The 20,323-nt window shown below is 38.6% G+C and overlaps 1 protein-coding gene across 12 annotated transcripts in view; it reads left to right on the top strand.

Moving 5' to 3' along the window:
- nfixb (nuclear factor I/Xb) overlaps positions 1–20,323 on the top strand; it is a 535,801-nt gene that overhangs the window by 231,815 nt on the left and 283,663 nt on the right. For 10 of the 12 annotated variants that reach the window (XM_061885585.1, XM_061885588.1, XM_061885582.1 and 7 more), the window contains one exon: positions 6,831–7,362. In XM_061885585.1, the coding sequence (XP_061741569.1) occupies positions 6,831–7,362 (532 nt within the window). The other 2 variants (XM_061885592.1, XM_061885586.1) reach the window with 2 other exon arrangements.

Genomic DNA, 20,323 nt, shown 5'->3' on the forward strand with positions numbered 1-20,323 from the left:
ATTACTACAATAATCGCTAGCTGCCCTCGAAACACATTGAAACTTGTAAGTGTGTTTTAATTGATTACTCGAATAATCGAACAAAAATAATCCATGATTATCAAAATAATCGGAAGCTGCTCTAAAACGCATTGAGACTGTACATTGGGTTTAGTCGGATTACTCGATTGGTCAGACAAAATAATCAATAGACTAACCGATTACTAAAATAAACGGTAGCTGCCCTCGCAACACATTGAAGCTTTTAATTGTGATTTATTCGATTACTCGAATAATCGAACACAGATAATTTATGATTACTAAAATAATCGAAAGCAGCTCTAAAACGCATTGAGGCTTTACATAGTGTTTAGTCGGATTACCCGATTGGTCAAACAAAATAGTCAATAGACTAACTGATTACTAAAATAATCGGTAGCTCCCCTCGAAACACATTAAAGTTTGTAATGGTGTTTTAATCGATTACTCAAATAATCCAACAAAAATATTCCATGCTTATCAAAATAATCAGAAGCTGCTTTAAATACATTGAGGCTTTACATTGTGTTTAGTCAGATTACTCGATCGGTCAAACAAAATAATCAATAGATTACCCGATTGCTAAAATAATCAGTAGCTGCCCTCGAAACGCATTAAACTTTTTAATGGTGTTTTAAGTGATTACTCGAATAATCGAACAAAAATAATCCATGCTTACCAAAATAATCAGAAGCTGCTTGAAATACATTGAGGCTTTACATTGTGTTTAGTCGGATTACTCGATTGGTCAAACAAAATAATCAATAGATTGCCCAATTGCTGTATTAATCGGTTGCTGCCCTCGAAAATCATTCACGCTTTTAAGTGTGTTTTAAGTGATTACTCGAATAATCGAACAAAAATAATCAATGATTACTAAAATAATCAGAAGCTACCCTAAAACGCATTAAAGCTTTACATTGTGTTAGTCAAATTACTCGATTGGTCAAATAAAATAATCAATAGACTAACTGATTACTAAAATAATCAGTAGCTGCCCTCGAAACGCATTAAAGTTTTTAATGGTGTTTTAATCGATTACTCAAATAATCGAACAAAAATAATCCATACTTACCAAAATAATCAGAAACTGCTTTAAATACATTGAGGCTTTACATTGTGTTTAGTCGGATTACTCGATTGGTCAAACAATATAATCAATAGATTACCCGATTGCTAAAATAATCGGCAGCTGCCCTCGAAACTCATTGAAGTTTTTAAGTGATTACTTTAATAATCGAACAAAAATAATCCATGAGTACTAAAATAATCAGAAGCTGCCCTAAAACGCATTAAAGCTTTATATTGTGTTTAGTCGGATTACTCGATTGGTCAAACAGAATAATCAATAGACTAACTGATTACTAAAATAATCAGTAGCTACCCTCGAAACGCATTAAAGTTTTTAATGGTGTTTTAATCGATTACTCAAATAATCGAACTAAAATAATCCATGTTTACCAAAATAATCCGAAACTGCTTTAAAACACATTGAGGCTATACATTATGTTTAGTCGGATTACTCGATTGGTCAAACAAAATAATCAATAGATTACCCGATTGCTAAAATAATCGGTTGCTGCCCTCGAAACTCATTGAAGCTTTTAAGTGTGTTTTAAGTGATTACTCGAATAATCGAACACAAATAATCCATGAAACTGCCCTAAAACGCATTAAAGTACATTGTGTGTAGTCGGATTACTCGATTGGTCAAACAAAATAATCAATAGACTAACTGATTACTAAAATAATCGGTTGCTGCCCTCGAAACGCATTAAAGTTTTTAATGGTGTTTTAATCGATTACTCAAATAATCCAACAAAAATAATCCATGTTTACCAAAATAATCAGAAGCTGCTTCAAATACATTGAGGCTTTACATTGTGTTTAGTCGGATTACTCGATTGGTCAAACAAAATAATCAATAGATTGCCCGATTGCTAAAATAATTGGTTGCTGCCCTCAAAACTCATTGAAGCTTTTAAGTGTGTTTTAAGTGATTACTCGAATAATTGAACACAAATAATCCATGAAACTGCCCTAAAACGCATTAAAGTACATTGTGTGTAGTCGGATTACTCGATTGGTCAAACAAAATAATCAATAGACTAACTGATTACTAAAATAATCGGTAGCTGCCCTCGAAACGCATTAAAGTTTTTAATGGTGTTTTAATCGATTACTCAAATAATCCAAGAAAAATAATCCATGTTTACCAAAATAATCAGAAGCTGCTTCAAATACATTGAGGCTTTACATTGTGTTTAGTCGGATTACTCGATTGGTCAAACAAAATAATCAATAGATTACCCGATTGCTAAAATAATCGGTTGCTGCCCTCGAAACTCATTGAAGCTTTTAAGTGTGTTTTAAGTGATTACTCGAATAATCGAACACAAATAATCCATGAAACTGCCCTAAAACGCATTAAAGTACATTGTGTGTAGTCGGATTACTCGATTGGTCAAACAAAATAATCAATAGACTAACTGATTACTAAAATAATCGGTAGCTGCCCTCGAAACGCATCAACGTTTTTAATGGTGTTTTAATCGATTACTCAAATAATCCAAGAAAAATAATCCATGTTTACCAAAATAATCAGAAGCTGCTTCAAATACATTGAGGCTTTACATTGTGTTTAGTCGGATTACTCGATTGGTCAAACAAAATAATCAATAGATTGCCCGATTGCTAAAATAATTGGTTGCTGCCCTCGAAACTCATTGAAGCTTTTAAGTGATGACTCGAATAATCAAACAAAAATAATCCATGATTACTAAAATAATCTGAAACTGCCCTAAAACGTATTGAGGCTTTACATTGTGTTTAGTCGGATTACTCGATTGGTCAGACAAAATAATCGATACATTACTCGATTAATCTGTAGTTCCCATTTGTTTTATTGTCATGGTAACACGGGACAAAGTTTGTCCCTTTCCAGCTCGATACGGGACGATACGGTTTCTCGTAGTGGTGTCTTTGGTGGGAACACTGTGGACTTCGGACTCGCGGGTGTGACGGTCACTCGGCTGGCGACCGCGGGTGGTGTGTAAATCTCGGATTCATGGGCGACACACCACGCTCCGCTGAGCGTTCATCCCATGTTGAAACAGCTGAAGCGGTTTTGTTTTCGCCCTCCCTCGCCGCCTTCCTCTCCAAAAATTGGTAATCGTGTCTGCGTTTTAGCGCACCCCTCCATCCCCAAACCAACCCGCCTTGTACCCCGGAATCATCTAGCCATTCATGCGTGTGGTGTGTGCGCAGTGGGTCGGTGTCCCCCTCTTTGTTTGCTATGGTGGGAAAAAAAAACAAAAAAAACCCATGAGCAGATGCGGGTGGCGGCGGCGGTCTGGAGGGATTCTGAAGCTGTGCGTCCAGCTCCGTGCCATCCTCTGCCAAGGTGGCATTATGCGAGCAGAGCGGCGGGCGGGCGGGCGGGCGGGCGGGTAGTGGGGGGGTTTGCAGCCACGGAGGTGCAGTCAGGACTCAGGACGAGGGTCGACTTACTCCCTTGAACTTTGTCACCGTGTCAGAGTGGAACTTGTCAGTTTGGGGAATTGCGTGGCGTCGGACAAGGCTACACAATCTCCTACCCCCCCACAACCCCCTTCCTCCACCTCCTCCTCCTCCTGCTCCGACTCGCTCTATCTCTCCCCTCCCCTTTTCCAGCTCTTGAAGCTAACGTATTGGCTGGGCTTCCAGGCGCGACGTTGCCAAATAGGTGGGCCTTACTCGCGCTGGCAGAGGCTCAAGCAATGGTCGGGGAAAGAGCGCGGCGAGGACGAGCGACGGCGACGGGGAGAACAGAAAGAGAAAGAGAGAGAGTTGGGGAGAAAAGGGGGGGAAAAAGAAGCTGCAGTCGGCTTTGCCAGCGGTCGTATGCGCTCGTCCAACATTGATTCAGCTCCTCTATCTCCCCCCCCCCCTCCTCCACCCCACCTCTATCCTGTCCCGCCACCCCCCTGCCTGCCTCTCTGTGCATGTGTGTGTGTGTGTGTGTGTGTGTTCGTGTGTGTGTGTGAGCCTTGCACCAGGCCCTGGGATCAGAACCACCACCAATTTACTCCTTGCCAAGGATTTTGTATTCAAGTTTTTTTTGTTTGTTTTTTTGCTCGGGATGCACAACGGATGATTTGATTTTTAAGTGAATCATCGCCGTTCTTTTTTTTAACCCCCACCCCCCACACCTCAATTCTCTTGAATATTCTATTTTTACCGGACAATCCTTTTTTGCCAATTTATCGCGGTACAACCTGAATTTTTTTCCAGATTTTTCCTTTTCCAAATTTTAAACGCTAATTATTTTTGACATCCCCTCCAATTCTCCACTCTTTGCCAAACCAGCACTTGCTTTACATTTGGAGCGCGGAAGAATTTTTTAATTTTTTTTTTCTCTCTCTCACTTTTAACGCCGTGCCAAATTTATGATGAGAGTGCAAAATGGTAACTACCAGGCCGTCTGTCTTCTTCTAGCCGTGCACTGTTCTGTCTGCTTTCAGTGTGTTGTGGAAATGTGAGTCTGCTTGTGGAGCTCCCTTTTTATTTTTTTGCATGATAGCGCAGACAGGAAGTGGTATGGCTGATCTTTTAGCGGCACATTTCAACAGTGGTCTTGTGGTGGAAAGGCTTGGCGATGGTGAGCGACCGGTGTGTGGCAACCCTGGCACGGGAGCGCTTTGGCGAGATCTGGGCTTTGTTGCCCAGAGATATGTAGTGAAGGTATTACGGTACAGCAGAATACTGTAACTTCTCTTTTACTGGAAAAAAAAAAAAATGTGTGCTCCGGCTCAGCTTTCCCTTTATGTTGTTGTATTTGCTGCTGTCATTATTCATGTAAATGGCGAATTTAAATTATTTTATTTAAATTTAAAAGTCATGTATTTAATTGTTGTTTTTCCCACAAATGTCAACTGCAGGGGATGCTGTCTCTCTAAAAAAAAAAGTAATGCATTTTTTTGTGTTTTCGCCACAAAGGTCTACTCCAGGGGACGCTGGCTCTCCAAAATTTAAAAAAAAAAAATAGTAATGCATTTTTTTGTGTTTTTAACCACAAATGTCTACTCCAGGGGATGCTGGCTCTCCAAAAAAAAAAGTAATGCATTTGTTTTTGCCACAAATGTCTACTACAGACTGCGTTAGCTCTCATAGCTCACTAATTCCAAATTCAAACCCAATTTATTAAAAAAAAAAAAAAGTAATGCATTTTTTGTTTTTGCCACACATGTCTACTGCAGATGACATTAGCTCTATTAGCACACTAGTAACACATTTAAACCCAATTTATTACAAAACAAAAAGTTATGCATTTTTTTGTACTACGTTAGCTCTCATAAGTCACTAATTCCAATTTCAAACCCATCCCATCCATCCATTTTTTACCGTTTAAACCAATTTCTTTAAAAAAAATAAAAATAATGCATTTTGTTTTTTTTGCCACAAATGTCTACTGCAGATGACATTAGCTGTCTTATCTCACCAATTCCAAATTCAAACCCAATTTATTAAAAAAAAAAAAAAAAAGGAATGCATTTTTTGGTCTTTTTGCCACAAATTTCTACTGCAGATGACGTTGGCTCTCTTAGCACACTAATTCCAAATTCAAACCCAATTTATTTAAAAAAAAAAAGAAAAACTTATGCATTTTTTTTGTATTACGTTAGCTCTCATAGCTCACTAATTCCAATTTCAAACCCATCCCATCCATCCATTTTTCTACCGCTTGAACCCAATTGGTTTTGAAAAATAAAAATAAAAATCATGCTTTTTGTTGTTTTTGCCACAATTGTCTGCTGCAGATGATGTTAGCTCTCATAGCTCACTCATTCCAAATTCAAAGCCAATTTATTAAAAAATAAAATAGAAATTTAAAATGCATTCTTTTGCGTTTTTGGCACAAATGTCTACTGCAGATGACATTAGCTCTCATAGCTCACCAATTCCAAATTCGAACCCAATTTATTTAAACAAATAAAATAAAAATTAATGCATTTTTTTGTGTTTTTGCCACAAATTTCTACTGCAAATGACGTTAGCTCTCATAGCTCACTCATTCCAAATTCAAAGCCAATTTATTTAAAAAAAAATTAATTAAAAATGCATTTTTTGGCGTTTTTGCCACCATTGGCTACTGCAGATGACGTTAGCTGTCATAGCTCACCAATTCCAAATACGAACCCAATTTATTTAAAAAAATAAGATAAAAATTAATGCATTTTTTTGTGTTTTTGCCACAAATGTCTACTGCAGATGACGTTAGCTCTCATAGCTCACTAATTCCAAATTTAAACCAGATTTATTTTTTAAAAAAGTAATGCATTTTGTGGTGTTTTTGTCAGAAATGTCTACAGCGGACGACATTAGCTCTTAGCTCACCAATTCCAAATTCAAACCCGATTTATTTAAAAAAAAATTTAAAAAAATGAATGCATTTTTTTGTGTTTTTACCACAAACCCAAATTGTTAAAAAAAAAAAAGAATGCATTTTTGGGTGTTTTTGCCATAAATGTCTACTGCAGATGACGTTAGCTCTCATAGCTCACTAATTCCAAATTTAAACCCGATTTATTTAAAAAAATAAATAAAAAATATAACCTTTTTTTTTCCTGTTCCTCTTTTAGCTCACCAATTCAAAAATCAAACCCAATTTATTAAAAAAAAAACAAAAATAATAAGTAATGCATTTGTTGGTCTTTTTGCCACAAATGTCTACTGCTGATGACGTCAGCTCTCTAATTCCAAATTCACACCCATTTTATTTAAAAAAAAAAAAAAAAAAAATATATAACCTTTTTTTCTTCCTGTTCCTACAGGATGAATTTCATCCCTTCATCGAGGCCCTCCTCCCCCACGTCCGTGCCTTCTCCTACACCTGGTTCAACCTGCAGGCCCGCAAGCGCAAGTACTTCAAGAAGCACGAGAAGAGGATGACCAAGGACGAGGAGCGCGCGGTGAAGGACGAGCTGCTGGGCGAGAAGCCCGAGATCAAGCAGAAGTGGGCCTCGCGCCTCCTGGCCAAGCTCCGCAAGGACATCCGGCCCGAGTTCCGCGAGGACTTTGTGCTCACCATCACGGGGAAAAAGCCGCCGTGCTGCGTGCTGTCCAACCCCGACCAGAAAGGCAAGATCCGCCGCATCGACTGCCTCCGCCAGGCCGACAAGGTGTGGCGGCTGGACCTGGTGATGGTCATCCTCTTCAAGGGCAGCCCGTTGGAGAGCACGGACGGGGAGCGGCTGGTCAAGTCGCCCCAGTGCTCCAACCACGGCCTGTGCGTCCAGCCGCACCACATCGGAGTGACGGTCAAGGAGCTGGACCTCTACCTGGCCTACTTTGTCCACACACCAGGTACGTGCTCACACACTCTTTTCTTCCTGACGACATTGAGCCCTTCCGTCCTGCGGAATCTTCAAAAAAAGATCTTTTTTCCGAGGGTTGGACGGTGAGGATTAAAACCCGTGTTTACCTCGAGACGTGTTTGCATTGGTACATTTGTTCAAGTATTTGCCCGCAAATTTGTCTAAATCCAAATGTGCGTGTTTCCCAGCACCGTCTGTAAACATGAGCATCTGCAGACCTGTTTGTACACGCGCCCGTGTGTGTGTGTGTGTGTGTGTGTGTGTGTGTGTGTGTGTGTGTGTGTGTGTGCGTGTCTGTGTGTGTGCGTGTCTGTGTGTGTGTGTGGGTGTGTGTGTGTGTGTGCGTGTGTGTGTGTGTGGCAGTATGTCATGTCTGTAATCCATGTGAATGTTTTTATGAGATTGTTGTGTATCGGTAGCAGTCTGATGTGCTTTCTTTCTTTTTTTTGCCTGCATACGTGTGTGTGTGTGTGTGTGTGTGTGTGTGTGCGTGTGTGTGTGTGTTGGGACAGCTGGCCTGATCCCAGGTAGTTTAGGAGGCAGCGAGAGTCTGTCTGTCTGCAGCCTCAGCCTGAATGCATCCAGCTCAGCTTTCTTTCCTCTAAAAGCCAGCACGCACGTAAAGCAGTTCTTTATCAGGATCATTTCTAAAAATGTCTTTATGTTTACTAGTCAATTGTGAAGTACTCAAAGGCCATTTTTACCGTAAGCACATTATTTTGATGCTATAGGAAATTATATAATTCTCTTTTTTTTAGTTTGCGATTTCAATAAATCAATGCACTTAACATGTCAAATTATTCCTTTTTAATCAGGTTAATCACATCATGATTAATCGTGATTAATCACACGTTTAATTACTAATTTAAATTGTCTTTAAAAAACAATATTTGGACACAAATGCCATTTTATGGTCAAAATGTCATGGATGTTTTATTCAAATTCACCTCATTTATTCGCATTGACCTGACCACACCATATATGTTCGGTCAAAATAGATTGCATGATTAATTTGTGATTAATCACATGAGTTAACGCGTTTTTTTTGACAGCCCTAATGTTAGTATAATAATATATAACGTATGATGTAATATTTTCATTTTATATATATATATATGTGTATGTGTGTATGTGTGTACATCTATTCATATATACTGTATATATATGTGTGTATATATATATATGTATGTGTATATATATATGTATGTATATGTATATATATATATGTGTGTATATATGTATGTGTATATATATCTATATATGTGTTTATATATATATGTGTGTGTTTATATATATATATGTGTGTGTGTATGTGTGTGTACATCTATTCATATATACTGTATATATATATATATATACATGTGTGTATATATATGTATGTGTATATATATATGTGTGTATATATATATATGTGTGTATATATATATATATATATATATATATATGTATATATATATATATGTGTGTATATATGTATGTGTATATATATCTATATATGTGTTTATCTATATATATATGTATGTGTTTTTATATATATATATATATATATATATATATATATATATATATATATATATATATATATATATATATATATATATATATATATATATACGTATAATGTTTATAAGCAATATATATCAACACAACATTATTTATATAGCACTTTTAATGCACAGGCAAATTTTAGCACAAAGTGTTTTTTTTATTGTTTTTAAAAAAGAGGAAAAACACACACACACACACACACACACACACACACACACACACACACACAGCAATATTGTCAATCACATGGCATGGCACTGTGGATTGTGGGAAAAAGCCACCTTTTAGGCGTCCAGGCTGGAGAATAACTAACAATAATATCATATAAAACATATACGGTACTCACAAATATTGCAAAAAAAAAATAAAAAAATAAAAATAGCAGAATTATTGACAGGCATGCAAAGTTACAACAATTCAACTGCTTGTTAGATATCAATTGTATTTATTTTTTGAGGGGTCTTGCAAAGAATAATATTATCGACTTTAAAGTGATAGCAATCTACATATACAGTAAATACTACTTTGCATCACATTATTTTATCATGTCCAATAGAATACTCAGTCATTTGCACATAGAGGTCAATATTTATATGATATACACACGCAGATGCGCAGCCCCCTTGCCTTTTGTTATTATAATAACGTTGCTCTCATTTACTGCTGACTGGCCCGCAGTTGTTAATTCTCTGCTTGGCAGGGAGGTGCAGCCTTCCTCTGTGATGGGGAACCCCATGCCAGGCGCCTTTCAGCCCAGTGTGTAACGCCGCTTGAGTTTGCCGGGCCCTCCGCGAGCGCCCCTTCCTGTTCCACAATGTGCTGTGGCGAACTGCGGCTCAGATTAGCTCCCGGCGCAGCCTGGTGCCCCTCGGTGTAGAAACCTGTATTTAGCCAGTGCCAGAACCAGGCAGCCAGTCGGACCCCCGTGCGTGCCGCTGGTATAGCATGCCCCGATGACATTTGTTCATTCAGAAGTAAGCATTGTTGCATCCTTTTTGTGTTGCCGGCAATACTACAAGGCAGAGCTGGGCAAATATTTTGACTCGGGGGCCACATTGAGAGAAAAAAATGTGTCTGGGGGTGCCAATGTGTATGTGTGTATAAATGATATATACACATTTAGCTGTAAAAATGTGCTGTACTGTATGTGTGCTTGGGTCCCTTTATTTCAGGAACACTAATATCAAAGTCACAATCTCCGATAGAATTCTAAAAAAAACGGACTGGAATTTTACAGTTTTTTACTGAATGGGACACCCAAAATTAAGTATTAACAATAAAACACTGAATATTAACAACATATGAACATCGCTCCTCAATAAACATATTTTACAATTAAGCAAAAAACAACAATAATTTAACAAACAGCAAAATATAAATGCAAAATGTAATAAACACCTACAATATCATATATTATCACTTTTGTGCATAACTTTGTTGTAAAAAATGGGCTGTACGGTATGTGTGTTGTTGTCCCTTTTTTCAGGAACACTAATAGCAAAGTCACAATGTCCGATATAATTCTAAAAACAGACCACCTTAGAAAAATGGAATGGCATTTTAAAGTTACTGAATGGGACACCCAAAATGTACATTCAAATAAAGACAGTGGGATTTACAATATTAACTGTGAACAATAAAACACTGAATATTAACAACATCTGAACATTGCTCCTCCATAGGCATCTTTTACAACCAAGCAAAACACAACAAAAAATTTAACAAACAGCAAAATATGAATGCAAAGGGTAATGAACCCCTACAATATAATATATTATCGCTTTTATGCATAACTTTGTTGTAAAAATTGTCTGTACAGTTTGTGTGTTGTTGTTCCTTATTTGCAGGAACACTAATAACAAAAGTCACAGTGTCCGATTAAATTCTAAAAACAATTCTAAAAAAAGACCATCTAAAAAAAAAAAAGGAATGTAATTTTACAGATTTTACTGAATGGGACATCCAAAATGTACATAAAAAAGAAAGAAAGTGGGATTAACAATATTACCTATGAACAATAAAACACTGAATATAAACGACATATAAACATCGCTCCTCCATAGGCATCTTTTACAATCAAGCAAAACACAACAAAAATGTAACAAACCGCAAAATATGAATGCAAAGGGTAATAAACCCCTACAATATGATATATTATCACTTTTATGCATAACTTTGTTGTAAAAAATTTCTGTACAGTATGTGTGTTGTTGTCCCTTTTTTGCAGGAACACTAATAGCAAAAGTCACAATGTCCGATAAAATTCTAAAAACAGACCACCTCAAAATAACGGAATGGAATTTTACTGAACGGGACACCCAAAATGTACATCAGAATAAAGAAAATGTCATTTACAATATTAACTATAAACAATAAAACACTGAATATTAACTACATATGAAGATCGCTCCTCCATAGACATCTTTTACAATCAAGCAAAACACAACAAAAATGTAACAAACAGAAAAATATGAATGCAAAGGGTAACAAACACCTACAATATGGTATATTATCACTTTTATGCAGAAATTTGTTGTGTAAATGTGCTGTACAGTATTTGTGTTTGGGTCCCTTTTTTTTCAGGAACACCAATAGCAAAGACACAATGTCTGATAGAATTCTAAAAAAAAAACAGAATGGAATTTTACAGTTTTTTACTGAATGGGACACCCAAAATTAAGTACAAACAATAAAACACTGAATATTATCAACTTTTGGACGTCGGTCCTCGATAGACATATTTTACAATCAAGCAAAACACAACAAAAATGTAACAAACAGAAAATATGAATACAAAGGGTAATAAACACCTACAATATGATATATTATCACTTACATGCAGACATTTGTTGTAAAAAATTGCTTCCGCATCTGTTCCTGACACATGCATTTAGGACTGTCCGCCCACTCTGCTTTGTTCCTCGTCCGAGCTGCTGTGACGTAGATCACTGTAATAACTCCAATAACACTCAAAAGCGCAGATTTCAACCATTGAAATACTTTCTATAGTTCGAGGCTTGCGGTCATTTAAAAACAGCACTGCACAGCATAATGGCGGCTACAGTTTTGATGTTAAAGGTCTAAAAAAAATCCTCTCTAGACCTTTTTCCATAAGTACCTTGCAGAAAACAACTAGAGCAGAAAGTGAGTGCGACTACAGTTGTTTAAAGGAGGTATTGTGCTGCTGGAGTTGACGTAAGACCAGCATGAGGTGTCCATCCTAACCTTTAGCACGGCACTTTTACACTTTTATTCTTAGCCTCTCCGTTCCAGGGAGTCAATATCTCTGCGGAAGCTATCAGTTGCCAGGCCTGATGATTGGACCGCAGCCGTCTCAGAACAAGCCCCCCCACCCTTGGAAGCGTCTCGGCGCTCTTGGCCAACTGATGTCAATGTCGCCAGCTGCGGGGGCGGCTCTCTTTTCAAGTGGCGTGATTGACAGAGCAGCAGATACTCCCTCTTTTTAGTCCTTCTTTTTATTATGCAGGCCCCCCCCCCTCTGTGATTTTGGGATGTTGCGATGGCACTAAGTCAATCGAGCTTCACAAGTTGCAACTTTGTCTGCTGTTAGTGTTTCGACACGTGTTTTGTATCGAAATACTATTGAGCAAGGGGACGGTATTAATGATTAAGCGCCGTAAAACTCCCGCGGTTAGTATTTCCTTTCAAGAGTGGAAAAACAAGTTGACTTCATATGTTTATTTGTCTTTTATTGTATCCGTTAAACCAGGGGTGGGGAACCTATGGCTCTCGAGCCAGATGTGGCTCTTTTGATGACTGCATCTGGCTCTGATACATTTTGACTGACATTGCTTAAAGGCCTACTGAAACCCACTACTACCGACCACGCAGCCTGATAGTTTATATATCAATGATGAAATATTAACATTGCAACACATGCCAATACGGCCTTTTTAGTTTACTAAATTACAATTTTAAATATCCCGCGAGTTTCTTTTTGTAAACGTCGCAGAATGATGACACGTACGCGTGACGTCCCGGACTGCACCACTAGCGGATAAAAGTCGTCTGCTTTAATCGCATAATTACACAGTTTTTTGGACATCTGTGTTGCTGAATCTTTTGCAATTTGTTCATTTAATAATGGAGACTATAAAGAACAATGCTGTTGGTGGAAAGCGGTGTATTGCAGCTGTCTTTAGCACCGAGACACAGCCGATGTTTCTTTGCTGTGAAGCGGAGCGGTCAAGCGAACATGTTTTGTCTACCAGCATGTTTTTGGATGGGGAAATTGCGATGTATATATCTTACCGGAGACATCATTGGATTATTCGTCGTCGTGCGGCAGCTGTGAGCTTGGCTCCTCGGCTTCTCTCTGAGACACTTCGTTTTCACCGCAGCCATCCGACCTTGAGGTATGTCTTTACAATCTTTTACAATCTTTAAAATCACTAAAACACTACTAAAACAATAAGCAGATAAGGGATCTTCCAGAATTATCCTAGTAAATGTGTCTAATTACATCTGAAACGCTCACACTGCCATCGCTTTCCTTTTTTTTCCTATTCCTTCACTATCAATATCCTAATTCACAAATCTTTCGTCCTCGCTCAAATTAATGGGGAAATTGTCGCTTTCTCGGTCCGAATTGCTCTTACTGCTGGTGGCTCCCATTATAAACAATGTGAATATGTGTGGAGCCTTGCAACTCGTGACGTCACGCGCACATAGTTCCGGTACAGGCAGGGCTTTTCTATTAGCGACCAAAAGTTGCGAACTTTATCGTCGATGTTCTAAATCCTTTCAGCATAAATATGGCAATATTGCAAAATGATCAAGTATGACACATAGAATGGACCTGCTATCCCCGTTTGAATAAAAACATCTCATTTCAGTAGGCCTTTAACATGATAAGTAATGAATAATTCAGCTGGTGTTAAAAATAACATTCAAAATATAAAACATTCTCATGTATTTTTATTCATCCATCCGTTTTCTACCGCACCTGTTCAAGAAGTCCTATTAATGGTAAGAAGTATTTTATTTATCATCGGTGAGCTTCCGAATAACAATGGTATTAAAAATGTCCTTTCTGTTTGTATCGTCTTTGTTTTGTATTTACTTCCCATCAGTGCTCTTATTTTGTTTCCATTTCCTGCTTGTCCCGCTGAGCGTGGTGTTTTTTCCCCCTCACCTGCTGTTGTATGTGTGTATGTATGTATGTTGATTGATTGATTGATACTTTTATTAGAAGATTGCACAGTTCAGTACATATTCCGTACAATTGACCACTAAATGGTAACACTCGAATAAGTTTTTCAACTTGTTTAAGTCGGGGTCCACGTTAATCAATTCATGGTAAAAATATATACCATCAGCATAATACAGTCATCACACAGGCGAAGTTGGTAGAGTGGCTGTGCCAGCAATCTGAGGGTTACTGGTTCAATCCCCACCTTCTACCATCTTAGTCACATCTGTTGTGTCCTTGAGCAAGACACTTCACCCTTGCTCCTGATGGCTCCTGGTGAGCGCCTTGCATGGCAGCTCCCGGCATCAGTGTGTGAATGTGTGTGTGAATGGGCGAATGTGGAAATAGTGTCAAAGCGCTTTGGGCTCCTTAAAAAGGGGTAGAAAAGCGCTATGCAAGTACAACCCATTTACCATTTACCATTCATAGTATATACATTGAATTATTTACTATGTATGTATGTATATATTTATGTAATGGCTATAATATAATTAATATAATTGGATATTAAGAGTATGTGAAAGTTTGACTCCTACCTTGTTTACTTCAGTAATTAATTTGTTTATAGTGAAGTATATTTATATAGCGCTTTATTCCAGTGACTCAAAGCGCTTTTACTTAGTGAAACCCAATATCTAAATTACATGTAAACCAGTGTGGGTGGCACTGGGAGCAGGTGGGTAAAGTGTCTTGCACAAGGACTGAATGGCAGTGACTAGGATGGCGGAAGCGGAGATCAACCTGGAACCCTCAAGTTGCTGGCATAGCCATTCTACCAACCGAGCTATACCGCCCCACCTAATATATAGTGAATAGATGTTTTTATAATACTATCCACAAAGTTCAGTGACCACGTCACTGAATGACATTTTATGTTGGTTGGATTTATTTTGTTGCTATATGACTCGGGAAGGTTGTTTGCATTGGGTCATATAAGTGAATGCTGCGCATAATTCCACTCAATAAATTATTAAAGGTCTTAGACCTAAAAAGCTCACGTTGTTAACTAAATTTCAGCACATTAGCTGCCTTTAAGTCGTCAGACTTTTAAAATAATTGCAATTTTCTTGCATGTAAGATTCCTTATCAGTTTCATGACGTCTCGAGGGTCAATTTGAAGACGTCGGTGGGTCGCAGTTAGCCTGTGGGCCATAGTTTGGACACCCCTGTTTTAGGTCATAAATCATGCCTTTCACCTGGATAGTAGAAGGATGAATATGTATTGGGGCAAGTTGGTACGCTTTGGCAGCCAATTTGGACCCAGGAATGGCAAGAACGACACTAAAAGACACTTGGTTCCTCCCACCTTTTCAATGTGGGTGTTCTTCTCTTACTAAGGATTGTAAATTATTGGCAAAATACCCCCCATAAAAAAACATGCAGTTCCCCTTTAAAACCTCATATCAGTTTGAAAGGAGATCTGATCATTTACAGTGTAGTGAAGTAATGACATTTTCGCAATTTATCATCAGTGATCAGTGTGGTATCTGTCTTTGATCATCTAAAGTGAAGTAAGGACAGTTGAATTGATGACGGCGAGGAGCAGTTTTCCACGCCAGGCTCCTCCCACCACAAATGGGTACCAATAGGTAGTGACCCACCTGGCACTTCAGGATGTTATCATCGTCTAAGGGAGGATAGGCGGCACAGACAACAAGAGGGCTTAGTAAGCTCAATGATTTATTGTATATATGCACTACATATACCGTATACAAAAAACAATACTAGTAATATAAACTAGAGGATATAGTGTGACAAATCCAAAAGGGGTTTATGGTGTGAGACTATGTGTAGGAATTAATGAGTGTGTTACTGGGAGTGTTGACCGAGAGAGCCTGAAGTCACAAAGGGGAAAGGCAGGCTCAAGTGTCCGTGAGACAGGCAGGTTGTCGGAGGGTATAGGGAGGCGTCAAAAGGGTCCATGTCCAAGCAGGGGTCGAGGATTGAGGGAGGCAGTCCAAAGGGGAGTAGAGGCACACAGCTCGATCACAGAAGACACGGGAAACACAAAGGACATAAGACACGATAACTGGGAAGCCACAGAGAGAGATGAACTATGCGGGAGGGAAGCCAGAGACGAGATGCTTACTACAGAGAGTGAACTACGTTCTGGCGCAGGATCCTCGGGTTCGCTGATTTTTATACTGCTTGCCTTCATCAGTATCAAATGCACTGATTGCTGATCGCCTGCAGCCTTGCTTTTGATAATATATGTTTATTGATGTAACAAATATAGCAAATGGCGACAGCCTATCAGGAGTTTTATAATAACTGTATGACTGGCCAAAGATAAGTAGGAGAAAAAGTGGTAGGTTACGAACTCTTTTATGTCTCTGTGCGGCCCGGTAGCAAATGTGGTTGGGGACCGTGGATGTAGAGATTTATCAGAGCTGTTTATATATTTCATGGAGAAATGTAGTTAATCATAGAACTGGCAAACGAAGTGATGATTTTGAATCGAGAATCGACGTTGAATCTGAATTGTTACCCCCGAGAATGGAATCGAAAGATTCACAGCCCTACTGTCCGTACGAATCATCCATCTCTGCATTAGTTCAGGTAACGACTTGGTCCTTGACGGAAGAGCATTCGGTTCTGCTGCACATCTGCAACCTTACACGACCGACCAGTATTTTCCTTCCTTTTTATGATTACATATGTTGACAGGCGACGCTGATTTATCCCCTTCCTCGCCGATTCCGCATCTGAAGACGATAAATAATGGTTGTGCGATGTGTGTGAAGTGTAGGGCGTGCGGGAGGAGGAGGAGGAGGAATCGGGGTCGGGGGTAGGAGTTTTTTCCCTTTGAACACGTTCATGGAAACCAATGTTTGGCTCAGCGCTCGGGGCTCCGTTCTGGACCGGCTCGCGCCCACAGGCCGAGCTCGGGTCATGTTCTCGCAGCAAAGTGTTTGGTATTTGTCATTCTTACTCATCCGCAGAGTTCCAGCATTAGTCATGTTTTGGGCCCCGGGCTGTCTCACACGGCTTTCATTACTCGTGCCGTTATGATAAAAAGATGTTCCTGAGTGTGGCCGCCGTGTCTGTTCAAAACCGAGGAGGTCACGGGGCTGCGTCCCAAAGCACACAGAACGTGTCTGCAGAGATGTTTTGTACTCATTGATGGCCCATAGAGTGTATCTAGTACGAAATATAACTTATTGTAGGTTTTCTGATCAAAGGCAGTTTTATGAACATTTCCAAGTAATGATGAGAAAGGACAAATATTATTTTTCTTGTGCAGAATGGTGATTTTTATTTTTTTAGTTTTTCTCTGAACAGAGAACAGAGTTCTGGCATGGGTAGATTGTTGGCGCCATAGAAACCAACTGATGTGCAAAATGCTACCGGTCAGTTACATGATCCAGAAACAATCACACGGTACGTGTCATCTTTCTGAGCGCTGTTGGGGTTCTAGAAGCAACCGCGGCACAAGCGGGGGTCCTGGACTTGGCCCCGTTTCAGAGCCTTTGGTTTTTCCAGTGTGTGTGTGGGTGTGTGTGTCCACGTTGTTGAGGGAGGGCAAGAAGAGTGGAGTGTGTGGGGTGTAAGGAAGCGCTGATAAACTGATGATTCCTCCATTAAAGGGGAACATTATCACCAGAACTATGTAAGCGTCAATATATACCTTGATGTTGCAGAAAAAAGACCATATATTTTTTTAACCAATTTCCGAACTCTAAATGGGTGAATTTTGGCAAAGTAAACGCCTTTCTGTTTATCGCTCTCTTTGCGACAACGTCAGAACGTGACGTCACATCGGTCGTCAACGCCATGTTTCCCTACCACATCGAGTCAAATCAGCTCTGTTATTTTCCGTTTTTTCGACTGTTTTCCATACCTTGGAGACATCGTGCCTCGTCAGTGTGTTGTCGGAGAGTGTAACAACACGATCGTGGACGGATTCAAGTTGATTTACGTAGAATGTGCATCGATTAGCACGGCATGCTATTCGATGCTAACATGCTATTTAGGCTAGATGTGTGCATTATGCCTCATTTGCAGCCTTTCCGTCCATCCACATTTAATGCCAAACAAACACTTACCAATCGACGGATTTAAGTTGCTCCAGTGTCAAGAGATGCGAAAGTCCCTCGTTTGGTTTTTACCGGCGATGCTACGACAGAAATGGCACAGAGATGACAAGAATGTCTGGATATCCTGCGACACTCAAAGCAGATGCATTCCCAACGATAAAGTCAACGAAATCACAAAGGTGAGTTTTGTTGTTATTGACTTATTGATCCAGTGTCAATGCGAAAGTCCTGATCGGTTGGTCTGCACATTTTACCGGCGATGCTAACGCAGAATAAAGTTAGCGTGGCCGAATAGCGTCAATAGCTATTCGCTCAATAGCTTCAGTTTCTTCTTCAATTTCGGTTTTGCTATCTGCCTCCATACTCCAACCATCTGTTTCAATACATGCTTAATCTGTTGAATCGCTTAAGCTGCTGAAATCCGAGTCTGAATCCGAGCTAATGTCGCTATGTCTTGCTGTGCTATCCGCCATTGTTTGTATTGGAATCGCTATGTGACGTCACAGGGAAATGGACAGTGAAATGGACAGCAAATAGTGAAAATCAAGCACATTAAAGCTTTTTTTAGGGATATTCCGGGAGATGTAAAATTTTGAAAATAAAATCGAAAAATAAAATAAGCCACTGGGAACTGATTTTTATTGGTTTTAACCCTTCTGGAATTGTGATAATGTTCCCCTTTAAGAGCAGTAGAAATATGCTGCCCAGGTGATATGTTTTTAAATGAGCCATTCTAGCAAATAGGTGCCATTTTCAACCCCAGACAATAAAACACTTAAATTCCAGATACGATAACTGTATAATAAATTTTTCATTAAAAAAGGTGTCTTGTATATTGATCTGATAACATATTTAATAGATACAATTGAAATCATTCTTTTAAACCGGAGCTGGATGAATATTTTGACCCTGGGCCCACATTGAGAGAAAAAATGTGCCTGGGGGGCCAATGTGTATGTGTTTATAAATCATGTATACACACATTTACTGGATTTTTTGGACTATAAGTCGCAGTTTTTTTTCATAGTTTGGCCGGGGGTGCGACTTATACTCAGGAGCGACTTATTTGTGAAATTATTAACACATTACCTACATCAAAGTGTCCTGCGCAGTGATCTGCAGTTTTCATAAATGCAATTTAAAATATAATGGTACTTTATTTATTTAAAAAAAAAAAAAAAAGTTAATTGGAAAAATAACATTTGTGTTTTGTTTTTTCCAGTCCTGTTACCTAGCACTTAACCCCATTTTAAAAAATCTTTAGGTGGCAAAAATGTCCTGCACATTGATTTGCATATTTAATAAATGCAATTAAAAATATATTTGTATCTTATTTAATTTAAAATTAAATGTATTTAACTGGAAATATAACATTTATTGGGTTTTCCCTCAGTCCTGTTAACCTGACACTTTACCGAAGTTAAAAACAAATGTTTAGGCAGCAAAGTGGCCTGCACATTGACCTGCACTTTTCATAAATTCAATTTAAAAAATAATGGTACATTATTTAATTTTCAAATAAAAAAAAACGTTAACTGGAAAAAAAACATTTATTTGGTTTTCACTGAGTCCTGTTACCCTAACACTTTACCTCATCTAAAAAAAAATGTTTAGGCGGCAAAATGTCCTGCACATTGATCCGCACATTTAATAAATGCAATTTTTTTTTAAAAAATTCAATTTTTTTCAATTTAAAAATACATGTATTTAACGGGAAAAATAGCATTTATTGTGTTTTCACCCCAAGTCACATGGTCCCCAGGAAGTTGCATCATTCCTCTCATCTCAGCACGGTCCTGTTCCTTTAAAAATGTTTATTTTATATATATTGTTTTAATATTGTTCTAATCCATTTAATGTGCTTAATGTCAACATCAGTATAAATGCCACATCACTATAACTCATGTATTTGCTAATTCTTTACACCCTGATACTTTCAGTCCTGTTACTTGATAGTCATCTTCTCCATACAACCCTTGCACATTTTGAGTATTTTAACATATGTATTGTGAGATTCAGAGATGAAATGGAAACCTTACTTTGATACGTTTATTTACAACCTACTATATATTTTCTACGCACTCCTAGCAGTGGCCTGTAATTATCCAGTTTAGTGAATAAAAGAGAACATGTTCCTCATAATGCCGTGTGTG

Source organism: Nerophis ophidion, linkage group LG23 (assembly GCF_033978795.1).
Source record: "Nerophis ophidion isolate RoL-2023_Sa linkage group LG23, RoL_Noph_v1.0, whole genome shotgun sequence".
NCBI lineage: Eukaryota > Metazoa > Chordata > Actinopteri > Syngnathiformes > Syngnathidae > Nerophis > Nerophis ophidion.